This window comes from Dasypus novemcinctus, chromosome X (assembly GCF_030445035.2).
Source record: "Dasypus novemcinctus isolate mDasNov1 chromosome X, mDasNov1.1.hap2, whole genome shotgun sequence".
Lineage (NCBI taxonomy): Eukaryota > Metazoa > Chordata > Mammalia > Cingulata > Dasypodidae > Dasypus > Dasypus novemcinctus.
The window spans coordinates 137,085,445-137,100,359 of NC_080704.1; the positions used below are offsets into that span (position 1 = coordinate 137,085,445).

Below are 14,915 nucleotides of genomic sequence, written 5' to 3' on the forward strand. Positions count from 1 at the left end.
GGACTAACTAGTGAGAAAAACAATCATAGATACAAAGTATTCCCTGACTCTGCCCAGAATGTTCTCAGGAGAGCCCAACTACTGTGCTCTTACTTAAACTTATTTGAATGGTGTGTGACTGCAGTGTTAGCCACCTCTGTCTTCTGGGTATGAGAAATTCGCATATTTTTCTTAAAGTTGCTTTTAATTTCATCAGGAAATGCATATAAATTGTTCCTTCAATTACACTTCAGAACTACAAGCCAATGAAGACTTTCGTTCTATTCAGCTGAATAAGAAGTCAGTATCTCCGTTGTTTTTATTAAGAAATGCCAACATGTTTCTCTTAGATTTACTACTTATTCATGCTAACCTATTTTTTTCCTTTCTTCCTAAAACTTTGTGAATGGTAAAGAGAACAATAAAAGTTCAAGGCAGTATTAAAACTACATCTGTAAGTGATAAAAAAGTGCATTTCCTAAATATTATACAAACACAGTTCAAGGTAATTACTATTAAATAAAAGCTTCAAAGATTGGTTTCTAATGGATATTTAAAGCATTTTGAAAATGATAAATCATCAGTGAATTGTAAAAATGTTTAATTGCTTAAAATATAAGAAAAATAGACTAATATTGACATCTTCTTGGATTAGTGATAAAATATATCATCACACTTATTAATGCACTCTATATACATTTATAAATTATTCTCTTACTGATTTAAAAGAACATCAGAGGTTCTAGGGAAACTTAAGTTTCATTTTTAGGCTGATGTGGAGGTATTCAAATTTTCGACAAGTTTGTTATTAACTTTAGAATTCCATCCTGAATAAATATTGAACCATTAGCATAGATCTGATTCATGAAAAGCCCAATAATATAATTTTAGTCTGGATTAGAAATTTCTTGACCTAGTACGCTTCTAATTAAAAAGAGAGATGAGTTCATCATGATTTCCCTTTTCTCTGGCAATACATTTGTAAGAAGTTGGTAATCCCAACCTGCAGGTTTTAAAATGAAATGTCTGAATACCCCCTCCCCTACTTTCTGCATGTCTTTGACTTTCACTCACTCTACTTTGTGTGTAGATGACAAGCTCTTTAAAAACCTTAACCTGAGCCTGGCTCTTGACTTTGCATATTTTCGAGAAAACCATTATCTCAAAGCAAGGCAATGACCTCATGCTGCATTTCGGTAGTAGCTGGAAAGAATCCAATCTGTAACATTTAATCATAAATTCTCTTTCAGACATAGCAAATGTCCAGACTACGTGATGAAAGTGCTGAAGTTGGCTAAGCGGAATTTTCTACAGCCACATTGTGCTTTCATGTATTTTCATTTGTGGTAACTTACAATTACACAACACTTTACAAACTGTTTTTTTTGTCACTGTTCACAAATTTCCCAGCTCACCAAGGGGCTTCTTTTCCTGCAGGATTCATAACGATTGAAAAACTGCAGCTGATATTAACACTAATCCTGACCTTTTCCCACATTTAAATTATCTCCAAACACAAAATTTCCCCTCCTGATTAAATAAAAATGAATGGATAAAGACAGAAAATGAAAATAACTAAACCATATAAATTATACTAATAAAAATAGTCTGCCTTTCTATAATTAGCTGAAATGTTTTAGGTTGACGAGGGTTCACTTAATAAAGTTTCCTGCACATGGCTTTATGTTCAATAAAGAACTGTGCATTTGAAAGATAAATCTAAGTGGACTGAAACAACGTGGCAGCAGCTACTGTGATGTTTGGTTTGGTCTTCCCTTTGGTACTTTCCTTTTACCTTAGTAGTAGGTCATCTTTTTTTTAAGGTTTAGGCTCTTATAAATTTCTGCAGTAGTAGTTTATGTGCTTATTGGCATCTTAGGCAAGTATGCCTATTAAACCCTTGTTTTGTACCAGAGTCATACATTTTTGTAAATTACCTTTCATGTGCACAACCTCATTGGATTAATGTATAAATAGCGAATCACTAATATGAAACTGTCCAAAACATACCCTTATATAAATGAGAAATTCCTACCCAGGTTAACAAAAACTTTGCTTACATGATGCCAGTGTAGCTGGACAATTTGGTTAAAAAAATCTAGTCAAAACAGGTTGTGTGGGAGAGGTTGCATTGACTAGCTACTTTAGTATCATGTAGAACAAACAAATAGTGGCTATTCAGTCTGGTTACCATGCCCACAGAGAAGCATGGTGGACAGAACCCAGCCACCACACAACAAAAACACATCACGACAACGTGGCATTTACTTCAACAAGCAAAGAGGAATAATCAGGGAAGAAGGGCAAATGAATTTTGATTCTAGGAGATGGTGGCTGAGGACATTTTACATTTTTAAATAAAAGTTTTCTATAACAGATCTGGAAAATGTGAAAGGGATGGCAGTCTTTGGAAATGCAAGGTTCAGATACTATTGCACCACCTTTTAAAATAGCTTGCAAGTTCTGACAAAAGTTAAATATGAAACTCCATGTCACAATAGAGACATAGAACCTTGTTTTTTTCCTATACATTTGAACATATGCATGGCTCGACAAATTTAATGTGGTGCTTTCTGAAAACATTTTTTTAGCTGCTTGAGTTCTACTTGTGTTTTTTTGAATACTGCCACACAAGAACTAAAAGTCTGTCATTTTTTAAAGAGTTTAAACAAACAATATTAAAATACCATCTTCTGTCATGTTGAAAGGCAGTTGGATATGTTTTTCCTCCATATTTATATATACAGAGTTCCGATCTAGAAAACCAATACAATAAACCATTTTATGTTTTAAAAACAGGCAGTCTTTGGTGACGCATAGGCAGAGATTTTTTTGTTACCTCCTGCCTATTTCACTCTGTCTCATAAAGTGAATATTGTTGGCACTGTCAGAAAGCTCTAAATACTGCTCAACAGACAAAACAAAATACCCATCATAACCTTGTACCCTCCCAGTGCTCAAAAGCTGCTGCTTCTCTCCCTCTGTCCATGCCCGAATACCCTCTTCCCCTTCTTGCAGCCTTCTTTGTTCCTTAGTCCAGGCCTGAGCCACAGCACGTTGTCTGGCAATCTCCAACACGTGATTCTTTTCCTCTTCCACAGTTGTCCCATACCGGATGTTGAAGCACAGAGCCCCGTGCTGGAGCTGGATATCTGCAAACCGTCTAGTCCTCCCATTCAGCACAGAAGTCATCTGGGACACAGTGACATTGACACCGTTCTCCAGAATTCGCCTCCCTCCAGTGTTACCAATGAGCACCAGGTCTTCCTCCAGGGACCCAAGTTTAATGAAGTAGTGAGTGTCCCTCCCCTCTATGGTAAAATGCAGATTTTCCAGGTAATGGGCATTATTAAGAATGGCAGCAAGTCGCCTGCTATCTTCATTAGCTACTCCTATAATATCAGCTGTTACTATGCCATCCTTGATGGCAAATTTTATACCTTTCCCGAAAACAGAAGGAACACCAGCAAACCTCGGTTGCTTCCCTCCTTCAAGGCACTGTCCACCAGTGTATTGGGGTGTCATAGGAAGTTGATCCAATGAAATGAAATTCCTGAGCTGTTTCTGAAGCTCACACTGAATACCCAGGATAGCCTAGGAAAGGAAAAAGCATAATGTAACTACAGCACAGGGTTAAACACCCGTCATGCTTGGTAGAAAGCAAAGCATGTGAAGTTGTTTTCTCTTCTCTCTAAATTGTTCGTGAATGACTTAAAAATGGGCCAAATTTGGAATCTCTTTATTAAAGATTCTGAAAAGACTAACAGGTAATTTGATCATCTGGCATATATTTCTTGATATCTTGTCTGAGTTAAAAATAAGGAAAAATGTTTGAACTTGTTATTATAGGATCTCAGAGCTAGAAGGCACTTCAAGTTAAGAGGGTCCAGTTCCCCCCGCCAAACACAGATCTTTCATTTTCACCAATTTAAGTAGCAGACAGTTATTACCATATGTAGAGTAATACCTTTGGTATAGTGAGGTCTAAAGAGATGCATAAGGCATAGTTCTTGCTTTCAACTATCTTATGAACTTATAAATAACTGCAGTAAATAAGCAAGAAGTTCACTAATCTTTTTATATGAACTTAAAAAAACCTTTTTATTAATGGAAATTTTCAAACATACTAAGAAATAATTAGAGTAAATAATGAACTTCCAAGTATCCATTACAAAGCTTTAGCAATTATCCAAATTTTGCTAAACTTGTTAGAAAGACTTTTAATTACGAAAAGCATTTTTGTATTTTATGTATTTACAAAAAGGGATAAGCCTATATTACCTATTTAGAATTTCTTTCCCCTTATATAGTTTTATACTTAAATATAAGCTCTCCCACCAAAATTTCGTTTTATTTTGTTAATGCTAACATTTTGCAAGCACAAATATTCCCGTTTCTTTCATCTGAAAATAAAAGTTCCTTCTAGTTTTCGTTTGTATCTCATGCTCTTGAATTATCTGTTGACTCTTGAGTGCTTTTGGTATTCCTATTTTTTCCAGACATTTTATCCCTTTAATATTTATTATTTTTCTTCATTATTCCCATAGGTTCCCATATGCTTTGTCTTTATCAGACTAATTTTAATTCTGTTATCTCTATGCTTTTAATATACTATCACCCTAAATTATTTTATAATTGGAAATATGCTGTGTTTATGCCACTTAATGAATATTTTTCTCTTTATAAGATTCCATAATGGATCTTGGTATATCATTCCAAGATTTTAAATGTTCACCTCTCTTTTTGTTTTTCTATCACAGAGGTCATCAAGTCACCTGTTAGTCCTCTCTTTTCTAAAAGTTCCAATTTCCTGATCCTTTCTTCATGGAAGCTTTTTTCTTTTTCCTCATTAATCATGGCCATTTTAGTGAACATTCAAAAAGACTCAAAAATAAATAAGCAAATATATGTTAATAGCACTTCATGGTGTTGGATGCTTTGCAGTTTTCAGCTTTTTGTTTTTTCAGCTAAATAGAGAAGGTAAAACATTTACTAACCTTTCCAGGATCCCACTCTTGAGTTTTTGTTTGAAGCTGTAGAAGTTCATAAATTAATTCCAAATTCTCTAATTCTGGTTTTGGAAATCCAGGTAGAACGTTGTGTAACTGGAAACCAAATAGCTCCAACCAACTTCCAATGTCTTTGAGACAAAATTTAAAAAAAAAGTTTAAAAAGTATATACATTACAACATTTGTTTAAAACTTAAAAGATGCCCCTCCTGTCCTCAATAAGTTTAGAAAATGGGAAATTAGAGATAAAACTTCCTGTTTTTATCACCTAATCTAAAACATACGATTTTCTCTTTACAGGGAAACCTTTTGACTTATGGATAATTACAAAGACAGGCTCAGTTTATTTCACTGAAGCTCTTGATGTGGTAATGGTACTAAGGCTACACAGACTGTGATATTAGATATAAGCGATGCAACATAATCCTGAGTTTTTCTTTTATCAATTTATTCATGTAAGATTTTTTAAAGTTTATTTTTTGAATATATTTTTTATTTATTTAAAAAAAATACATAGATTACATAAAATGTTATACTAAAAAAATATAGGGTGTTCTTATATGCCTTGCTCCCCACACCTCCCACTTTTCCCACATTAACAACTTCTTTCATTAGTGTGGTACATTCATTGTAATTGATGAACACATTTTGGAGCATTGCCATATTATAGTTTACATTGTAGTTTGATGTAGAGACAATAGCCACTAGAGTTGCTGAAAGCAGGGAGAGGGAAAAAGAGGTGTAATATGGTGGCATTTTTAGGATTGGAATTGTCCTGAATGACATTGCAAAGGCAGATACAGGACATTATATATCCTGTCATAACCTACCAAATGGAGTGGGAAAGAGTGTAAACTACAATATAAACTATAATTCATGTAAGCCTTTAAGAAGGTAAAGTCCTAAGAGAAATAGCTTAAAAGAAAATTTTAAAAAAATGTGGGAGCAGATGTGACTCGAGCTGTTGAGCGCCTGCCTCCCACAGGGGCATCCCAGGTTCAGTTCTGGTGCCTCATGAAAAAACAAAAACAAATGAAAAAAAAACAACTTAGGGAAGCCGATGTGGCTCAGTGGTTGACCGCTGGCTTCACATAAAAGGTCCTGGGTTCATTCCCTGGCCCCTGGTATCTCAAAAAAAAAAAAAAAGCACTGGTATGCCAAAGTATCATGTATTGTGCTAACTTGCATGGTTTTGCTCACTCTAGAAAACTAAGGAAGAGAATGAATGTGGGCTAACCAGCAAGAAGAGGAAGTATATATACAAAGGCATTGAGATTATGTGATAAACAACACTGAGTTATCTCAAGTGTAGCTAAATGTTTTATGTCATTTATATACCTGTGGTATACTTTGCAACATCTTGGATTTTGCCAACTGGGTAGTTGTTTTCAAAGGAGTAGAGGTTGAATGGCTTAGGAAGGAGGTTCAACTGTTTCCAAACGTGATGATTAGGCATTGTCCATCTACCAGCAACAACATCATAATCCCTTTGTCCCAGGTGCACTAATTTAGTAAGGGAATCATAGAGTCCTCCATGAAAACCAATGATGACTTGAAAGTTAGGGTAAGTGTCATGATAGATATCTCCATAAGGAGTGTACAATATCTCTTTTATCACCTGACCTCGGCTGCTGAACACAGCTAATGGGGTACCTGTATTATCACAGGCTACATAATATTCTTCCCCACTGCTTAGTTCCATGGCAATAAGGTGACCTTGGAGATCATAATACAGAGATGTAATCTCCAAACTTGTGTGGTTGTACAGATGAGTAACTCTTATGGGGTTTGCAAGGTCTGCGTAAAAGAACTGTAGGTGCTGCCCGAGGCTGGATTTACTGGCAACACGTCGCCCAAGCCCATCATAGTAATACTGAACAGTCCAGCCAGAAGCCTTATTGTAGGCTTTCTGCAGCAGACCATTAGAATTATATTCAAATATATCATTTCCCCTCTGCCTTAGAAAGCCATCTTCATCCATTTTATATTGAATTTCTCCCAGTCTGGTGATGCGGTCTCGGAGGTCATATCGGAGAGGAGTAAGACGAGCACTATTTCCGTGGCTTAAGAGGTTGATGTTTCCATTCAAATCATAACTATAACGCCACTGGGTTTTATCATTTACAGAAACAGTTTGAAGTTGCCCATCCGCATCATATTCATAGAAGTATCTTGTTATATTGGCATCAACTCCTACTCTTATATCACATATTACCATGCGGCCCATATTATCATATTGAATAGTCATCCAATAGGCAATTGCCTTTAAGATTTCATATTGCACTTCAATAACCTGCCCATTGGCACTGAAGATCTTGGTGTGTTTCATTACTGTAGTAGTTATGACCTGATTTAAATCATAATTAATAACACTGAATTTTCCAAACTGCTCTGTTCTACCAGAGACATCAACATATCGGTATAGATCTATGGGCAAAGGGGTTTCATTTATTACAGCTTGCATGCTGGTGACACGGAAGTTGTTATAGCTGTAGTCAAACCGTGCATTCACAAGACCTTCTTCACTGAATCTGAAAATCTGGCGTCCAATAAGAGGCCCTGTAAGAATCAAAACAAAGCTGGGTGATTAACGGTGATTACTCAGAAATTTCTAGTGTTATTTTATTTAGTATTGATACTTTCACATTAAAAATAAAATATTAGGGATTGACCACAGATATCTAATGCCTGGGCATATTATCATATATATATATTCTCATAGTGGTAGTCAACAAATATGGAAAAATTAAAAACTACTGTATAGTATAATTATAGAAAAATTTAATTATAGGATATACAGAAGTAATAAACCATCCAGTAGCCTGGGGTAATGAAACTAAGATGATAAAAATTCTGTCTTTCTATAATCACTGACAAAAATGCTTTCATTTCATACCATGAAGTCAGAAGGTTGGGTTTTGACAAAGTCCAGTATTAAAGTAACTGGATGTGAATATTTTATAAAGCCAAAGGATGAAATGTATTAAAAAGTTCCAACTTTTGAAGGTTTTTGTCATCAACTGAGGCTTATAGAAGTTGCGTAGGGCTTGAACTAGTTTCAGTGAGAATCATATCTTGCACCTGCATCTTTGAAAAGGTTTGGTGGTGGGTAGGAACAGGTGTACGGATAAACTACGTACTTAGATTTCAATGATCTTGAGAACTAAGAGAAATACATGGTATGTTTTTTAAGGTATCAGTTTTCATGCAGCCTGTAATATATGTTTTTGATTTTCAATGGATGATAATTTGATAACCAAAATGAAAGTTTGTTGGCTTGAACATCTATAGGTTAATGCTTCTACCTAAGACTGTGGACGGTGAAAATGTCAAAAGAAAATACTGATGCTGTTGTATACATTACCAGTCTTTCACAACAAACCTGTTTGCCTGTATCTGATTGTGCAAATGAATCCATCATGCATTAGGTGTATTGTCTTAATCACTCCAGAAGACTCTTCATATGTTAATGTGACCTGAGTGGTATCATAGAGAATCTCAGATAGCCTTGCTTGTTTGGTGTACTTGTATAAAACTCTTCGCCCTGTTCCCAGATGCAGGGTCTGTTGCAGTCGGCCATCTCGACTATAGTCTTGGATAAAGGAAGTGCTACTGTCTGGTGGGGTGTAGATATTCCGGTAGTAACCCACAGAAAGCATGGTTTGTAAGCTGTGGCGCACCATACTAGGCATGGTGACTGAGAGCAGGCAATCCGATTGGTCAAACTCAAAGATGTAACGCCGCTGGCTATGTAAGAGGAGCATCACAGACTGAAATGAGACAATGGCAAAAATAGCACAATATGTACCACTGAAGTTGAGTAGATTAAAGAAAATACACATTCATCCATTCAATGCAAATTTATTGAGCACCTACTATGCTCAGGCACTATGATGGCCCCTTGTGTATAGAGTAGTACACAAGATGTTGTTTGTCTTCATAGAACTTAGTTGAATGGAGGAGAAAGGCAAGTAACCAAACAATTACAAGTGCTATGTGTTATGACAGAAGTACAGGGTGCATATGGGAGGTGGAAGTGGGCAGCTAATCCAGACTTTTTAATAAGTCCATTTTATTTTTTTGTGTAATATTTATACAAATAGAGTTTAGGAATGAAGAACATAATTTCAATAGGAGTGAGAAATTGCTGGATTTCAAAAAAAAAGTATATGGTTTGCATTTCATTTCACCTTTTGAGAGACATTAAGCTTTCCATGGTAGCTGAAAACATAGTAGGAGGTTACTGTGTAGAGTTTCAAAGAAAAGGTATCAGTGCCAAGTCCTCTCTAAAACTTTATATTTTAAACTATATATTCCAAACTCTTTTAAAAACAACAGAATAAAATGATTTGCTAAATCATTATAGACTATCATTAGCTAATATAACTGAAGGCAAAGCTCTCCTTAAACCATGTTGCAGGATGTTCCTCCAGCGGTTTCAATGCATTGTTAATTATACATGTTACACAAGACTAACCCATAGTTAAGGGGTTAGGGAAGGCTTCCTGAAAAAGTGACGTCGAAGCTGAGATCTAAAGGATGACTGGGGTTGACCATGTGAAGGCAATGAGGTGGGTGGAGCAGGAGGAGGAGAGTACTCCTGGTGGAGGATACATCACTGTGAGGGCTTGGATGTGAAAAATAACATGGCCTTATCAGAGAATGAGAGGAATTTTGTGTGGCCAGAGCATGGGTGTATATATGTATGTGTAAGAAATGATGCCAATTTGTAGGCAGAGTCCAGATCATGCTGGGATTCCTAAGCTATGCTAAGGACTCTGGACTTCAACATGTCAGCAGCAGGGAGCCATTAAAAGGCTTTAAGGAAGTTGGGTTGGGATGATTGGCTAGCTGAGACAAACAATCGAGCCAGTATTTTAGAAAGGTCAGTATTGCTTCAAAAAATGGAAATTGATTAGAAGAAGGTAAACAGAAAGTAGTACATGCCACATAATAATTTATAGTCACCAAAAGATATTTATTGACTTCTTGAAGTAGAGGCCTTCTTGGAAAGTTGCCCATAAAATGTTATTATTATTATTTTGCAATTCATGTTTGAACTATATGAGGGGAGCATGCCATTAAAAGTGAAGAATTCTCTGGTTATACAATTCCTTGTCCCAAACTGATCTATATTTCAGAAACAGTTTTTTGTTGAGGCATAATACCTTGCATGTAACAGGTATCTCTTAAATATTGGTTCAACTTTTAAAAATTCTAAATAAAACATAAATGGAAGAGTGATTTAAGGAATACTCAATCCAATTTTAAATTGACTAGCATGTAAATCTCATCTTTTAATGAAAATAAAAATCAGTCACTGCTAGAGATTCTGCTATAATACCCTGGGGAGTTTGAACCCTCCCCTCTTGAGAATTACCTCATCAGGCAAAAAGGATTTGGTTGACCTTTATTTTCTGATGTTTGTGCTATGAAAACAATAGATATTTTTTATTTTCTAAATATAAATTATATAAGTATTTATGAATATGAATTATATGAGCATATGTCATGTACATTTGAATCTTCTAAATATGAAATTATATTCTAATATTAAATATGTTTTTAAAAACTGCATATCCTCTCTGCTGTTCTGAGAATTATTGATTTTGAATCTCATGTCAGTATTATGAAGTCAAAGTCAGTGGTTATTTACTTGTTCATTCATTCATTCATTCTTTGCTACCAAACATTAAGCCTGTGGATACAGAGCTGCATGAGGAAAACATGTCAACATCACCTGAGGAAAATCTGCAGGTTCACAATTTTGACCTCTGAAAACCCTGCTTAACAAAGGGCAGGGGACTTGGAAATATTGTGGGGGTATGAAGGGAGAGCTTCCTCTTTTGACCAAGGCAGAATTCAGTAGAACCATCGGGGACTTTTCTTTGAATGGGGTAGCAGGTGGAAAGGGGTAAGAATACAGGAATAGGTGGAAAATGCCTTTCATTATATTTATGCTGAAAGTCAGATTTCTCAGCTCCTTTCCACCTTGTTCTGTCAATTTGCCATGAACAAATGACATCTGTCACCTGTGACGTGGACCAAAGACCATCATCATATATTGCCCTCTACCCCACACACATTACCAGCCTGCCTGGCCATGCCTTTTCCAGTTACTGCATCAGCCTTGCCAAACATTTAGCACATTGTTACTGTATTCTTTTCCCAGTTCTCATCCTCCAGCCTGCAATAAACCACTGCCTGAACCCTGTTCTTAGGTGGTGCTGATGGTGTGTTGTCTGTAAAGCTCCCTGGTCTGTTTTAAAGCTTCCTGCCAATAGTACAAATATGGATGAAGTGATTAGAAATCTCACTAATGTAACAATTGTGCTGTGAGAATGCCGTCTTGCCCTGATTTGGCTTCTCTTTCATTTTTGGAGGATATCATTATCAATTCAGTCAAAGTGTGCCTATGTGTCCATCCAGTGTTCATAATGATAAAAGGCCGTTTATATTCGTTAGAATAAGAGAGTGGGAGACTGTTTATTATTTTTTAAATTAACTGTGAGATTCTAAAAAAGATCGTTTTAAAGGAAAACCAGAAAGAATGAACGAACAATCATGACTGTATACTCCTCTGAACAAGGATAGAAAAGGGAGAGTAGAAATGTAAAAAGGTAGAGCATTCAAATGACCACCAGATGGCAGTGTTGGGACACCTGGAAGCTCTAGACAAAGACTTCATTATGTCTCTGCTTTTGAAATCTTCAGCCCCAAAAGAGGAAATTTCATGTAAATGTATGAGTGTAAAGCATATTATTAAATAATTATAAAATATATTCAAGTGCATTTAAAAATGAAGTTCTTAAGAATGATTTTAGGAAACTAAAGGATTTACACTTACTTAAAGACAAAATTTTAGCCCAAGTCTTCAAAATATAATTAATTCAGAGGTCTAGTAAATCAAGATAGATAACTAATGACCATGTAGAGAAAAATTCAAGAAACAATAATTGATATTTTTATAGAGAAGAGATCATTTAAGCAACTGCAGCTATAACCCAAATAATTATTTTTCTAATAGCTACAAGCCATTGTACAGGAAAACCATATGTATAAATTTTATTTAATCTAGAGGAAGTAATATTATTTTTTCAAAATTTCGGCATGTTAATGTGAAAAATCTGGTGCTGCTTTTAAAGATATCATGTTATAGGGGGCAAACAAATTTATGGAGGTAATACCAGAATTATTTTGGGGAGTAAAAAGGACTATACGTTGTAAAGTTTGAGAATTCTTACTTTAACATATACTATAAGAAGCTGTCTCTTTGTCCCTTTTCTGCCCTGGTCATACAAAATGAATGTGTCAGCAAAGGCCCTGTTAAAAAGAGGACCAGGGGCAGAGTAAGATGCTTCAGGGATCCATCCTCCCACAAAAGCTTTGAAAAATCATCAAGAACTAGCAGAAACATCTTTCTAAAAGCTCCAGGAAACAGCTGAAGGACTGTGGTAACAGGGTTACTGCCAAATCAAGCAAAAGGACACATAAAAGCAGTAGGATCTTCAGGCACCTGGGCTGGCCCCTCCTCCACCCTTCATTGACTCAGCACAGAACTGGCCTATGCTTCCAGTGCAGGATCCTAGTCCTGGTTACAGAAGGATTAGAGTAACAATATCATAACAGGAGCATGCATGTCTGGCCCAATCTGTCTAGTGGTGGTCTGAGGGACTCACTATTCAAGAATTTGCCTTATGTGCAGAAAGCAGTTCACCAAGCTCTCCTACAGAACACTGTGGGAGAGAAATCAAATGCAGTTTTGGGCAAAAGATTGCTGGTTGTAGGATATACAGTGTTTGGGACCACTAGGGAAGTGTTTTCCTAGGGAAAAGGGGACATTTATATCCTTTTAAATGGGAGAATTTCCCAGGACATGTGCATATCCAAGACAAGACACATGCACAGAAATGATCAGAGCAGACCCTACGCTTTGACTTAGAGCTATTATCTGAATTCATTGTATGGAAAAGCTCTGAAGTAAAGTGCTTGCACAGGTCAATCTTCAAAGACTGGAACAGGTGTTTTCCTTTTTTCTTTTTTTGTTAGCTCCTGACATTCAAGGAAAGCACTATTATAACACTAGCTGGATAAAAGCTTAAGGAACAGATGCCTCAGTGCCTAAATTCCAACAATAACACACTAAAACATAAAAATGTCCAGGTTTCAGCAAATCATTACAAAACATACCAAAAACAAAAAAACAACAAAAAAACCCGCAATAATCCATGGCTCAGACAAAGGAGAAGATGAAAGCAATAGAAAGCTTCAATGAGGAAGACTAGACCTGGGACATTCCAGACAAAGTTTAATATAAAATGGTCTAGATAAACATGGCAATGTAAAACATCTCCTGAAAAAGTCTCCCCAAAGATTCAGCTATTAGAAGGACAATGCCCACTTGCTTAGAACTCTGGAGGAGGATAGAGACTGGAGAAGGACTCCACAAATGCTGAATTGAAAAAAAAAATATCACGTAGGAAATTTCTGTCCTAGAATCAACAGACTGTTCCCTTCCCCTTTGCTTAATCCTGTGCAGTTTGGAAATTTCTCAGAGGCAGGAGTCTGGTTCCCTGCCACTGCAGACACAGACTATAGAGCCACTCACAACAAAAAGTTACAACCCCGTGCATATCCAGGTGCAGGGACCTAAGTCCACAGAGATCTAAGCTAGAACACAAGCAACTGAGTAGTGGTGCATACAAAAGTCCCCCCCCCCAAGGCGGGGGGTGTAGAGAGACTGTGGAAGAACTGCTGGGAAGAACTATTGTGCCCTCATTAAATCCAGTTTCTTTTGATTGGATTGTCTAAATACAAAACCGATTTTCTGGAATGACCCACTTTTCTGGACTGATCCATTGGGTCAAGGATGTCATAAGTGGGAAGAAAGTGGAAGCAGAAAAGCCTCACAGGAAAAAAAAAGGGGGGGGGGGTAAATTGAACTGCTGTAAGATAGGACAGATTCCAGAACTTAAAAGTGTAAGGAAAACAGGGTACTGAGTCAGGGAGAGAATAAACAAATCATAGGAGCTGAGAAGAAAATTTGGCACAAAAACAAACATCTCAAGATTCTGAGAGAAGGAACAGAGTAAAGGAAGCTCTCTCCTGGAGGTAAAATAATTGCACAAAAAGTGCAATATAAAAATTGTACTGCATATCTGGGCAAGAATCAGTTGAAGAAGAGCTGAGAAAATCTGAACAGTTAAACATGGGCTATTCTAAAGATATAGAATAAGTTGCAGCAAGTGTCAAAGAAGAACCTTAACACAAAGCCAATCAGCAATAAAACTCTAGACAAGAGGGGGAAATTAATGTTCACAGTAAACTCACAAAGATAATAAGATGTCCAGCAAAAAATTACAAGCCATTCTAAGAAATAAGAAGATATGGCTCAGTCAAGGGAACAAATTACAACTTCAGAAGTGACACGGAATTTGATTTGGAAAAACTAACCAAAGACGTTAAAACAAATATCCTAAATCAATTCAAGGAAATGAATGAAAATAATATGCGTGAAGAAATAAATTACATTAAGACAATGTGTGAGACTAAAAGAATAATTTGGAAGTATAAAAGAAGCATAACAGAAATTATGGGAATGAAAGGGACAATAATGGAGATTAAAATATATTAGAATCATACAACAGCATATTTGGACAGGCAGAAGAAAGAATCAGTGAACTAGAAGAGAAGACAATTGAAATCATGCAGTCAGAGGACCAGATTGAGAAAAGAATAGAACAAATTGAGCAGTATCTTAGGGATTTGGGTTACAGCATGAAGCATGCAAAAATATGCACCATGGGTGTTCCAGAAGGAAAAGAGAAGGGAAAAGGGGCAGAAGAATATTTTGGGAAATAATAGCCTAAAATTTTCCAATTCTCTTGAAAGACATGAATATACAGTCCAAAAAGTGCAACATACTG

The 14,915-nt window shown here is 36.3% G+C and overlaps 1 protein-coding gene across 1 annotated transcript in view; it reads right to left on the reverse strand.

Annotated features, from left to right (window-relative positions):
* Positions 1-741: 741 nt before the first annotated feature.
* TENM1 (teneurin transmembrane protein 1) overlaps positions 742-14,915 on the reverse strand; it is a 1,381,582-nt gene continuing 1,367,408 nt past the window's right edge. The window contains exons 31-34 of the mRNA XM_058291548.2: positions 8,372-8,759; positions 6,328-7,548; positions 4,977-5,119; positions 742-3,573 (exon numbers count right to left, since the gene is read on the reverse strand). Of these exons, the coding sequence (XP_058147531.1) occupies positions 2,815-3,573; positions 4,977-5,119; positions 6,328-7,548; positions 8,372-8,759 (2,511 nt within the window). The 3' untranslated portion in view covers positions 742-2,814. The remainder of the gene's footprint in view (positions 3,574-4,976; positions 5,120-6,327; positions 7,549-8,371; positions 8,760-14,915) is intronic.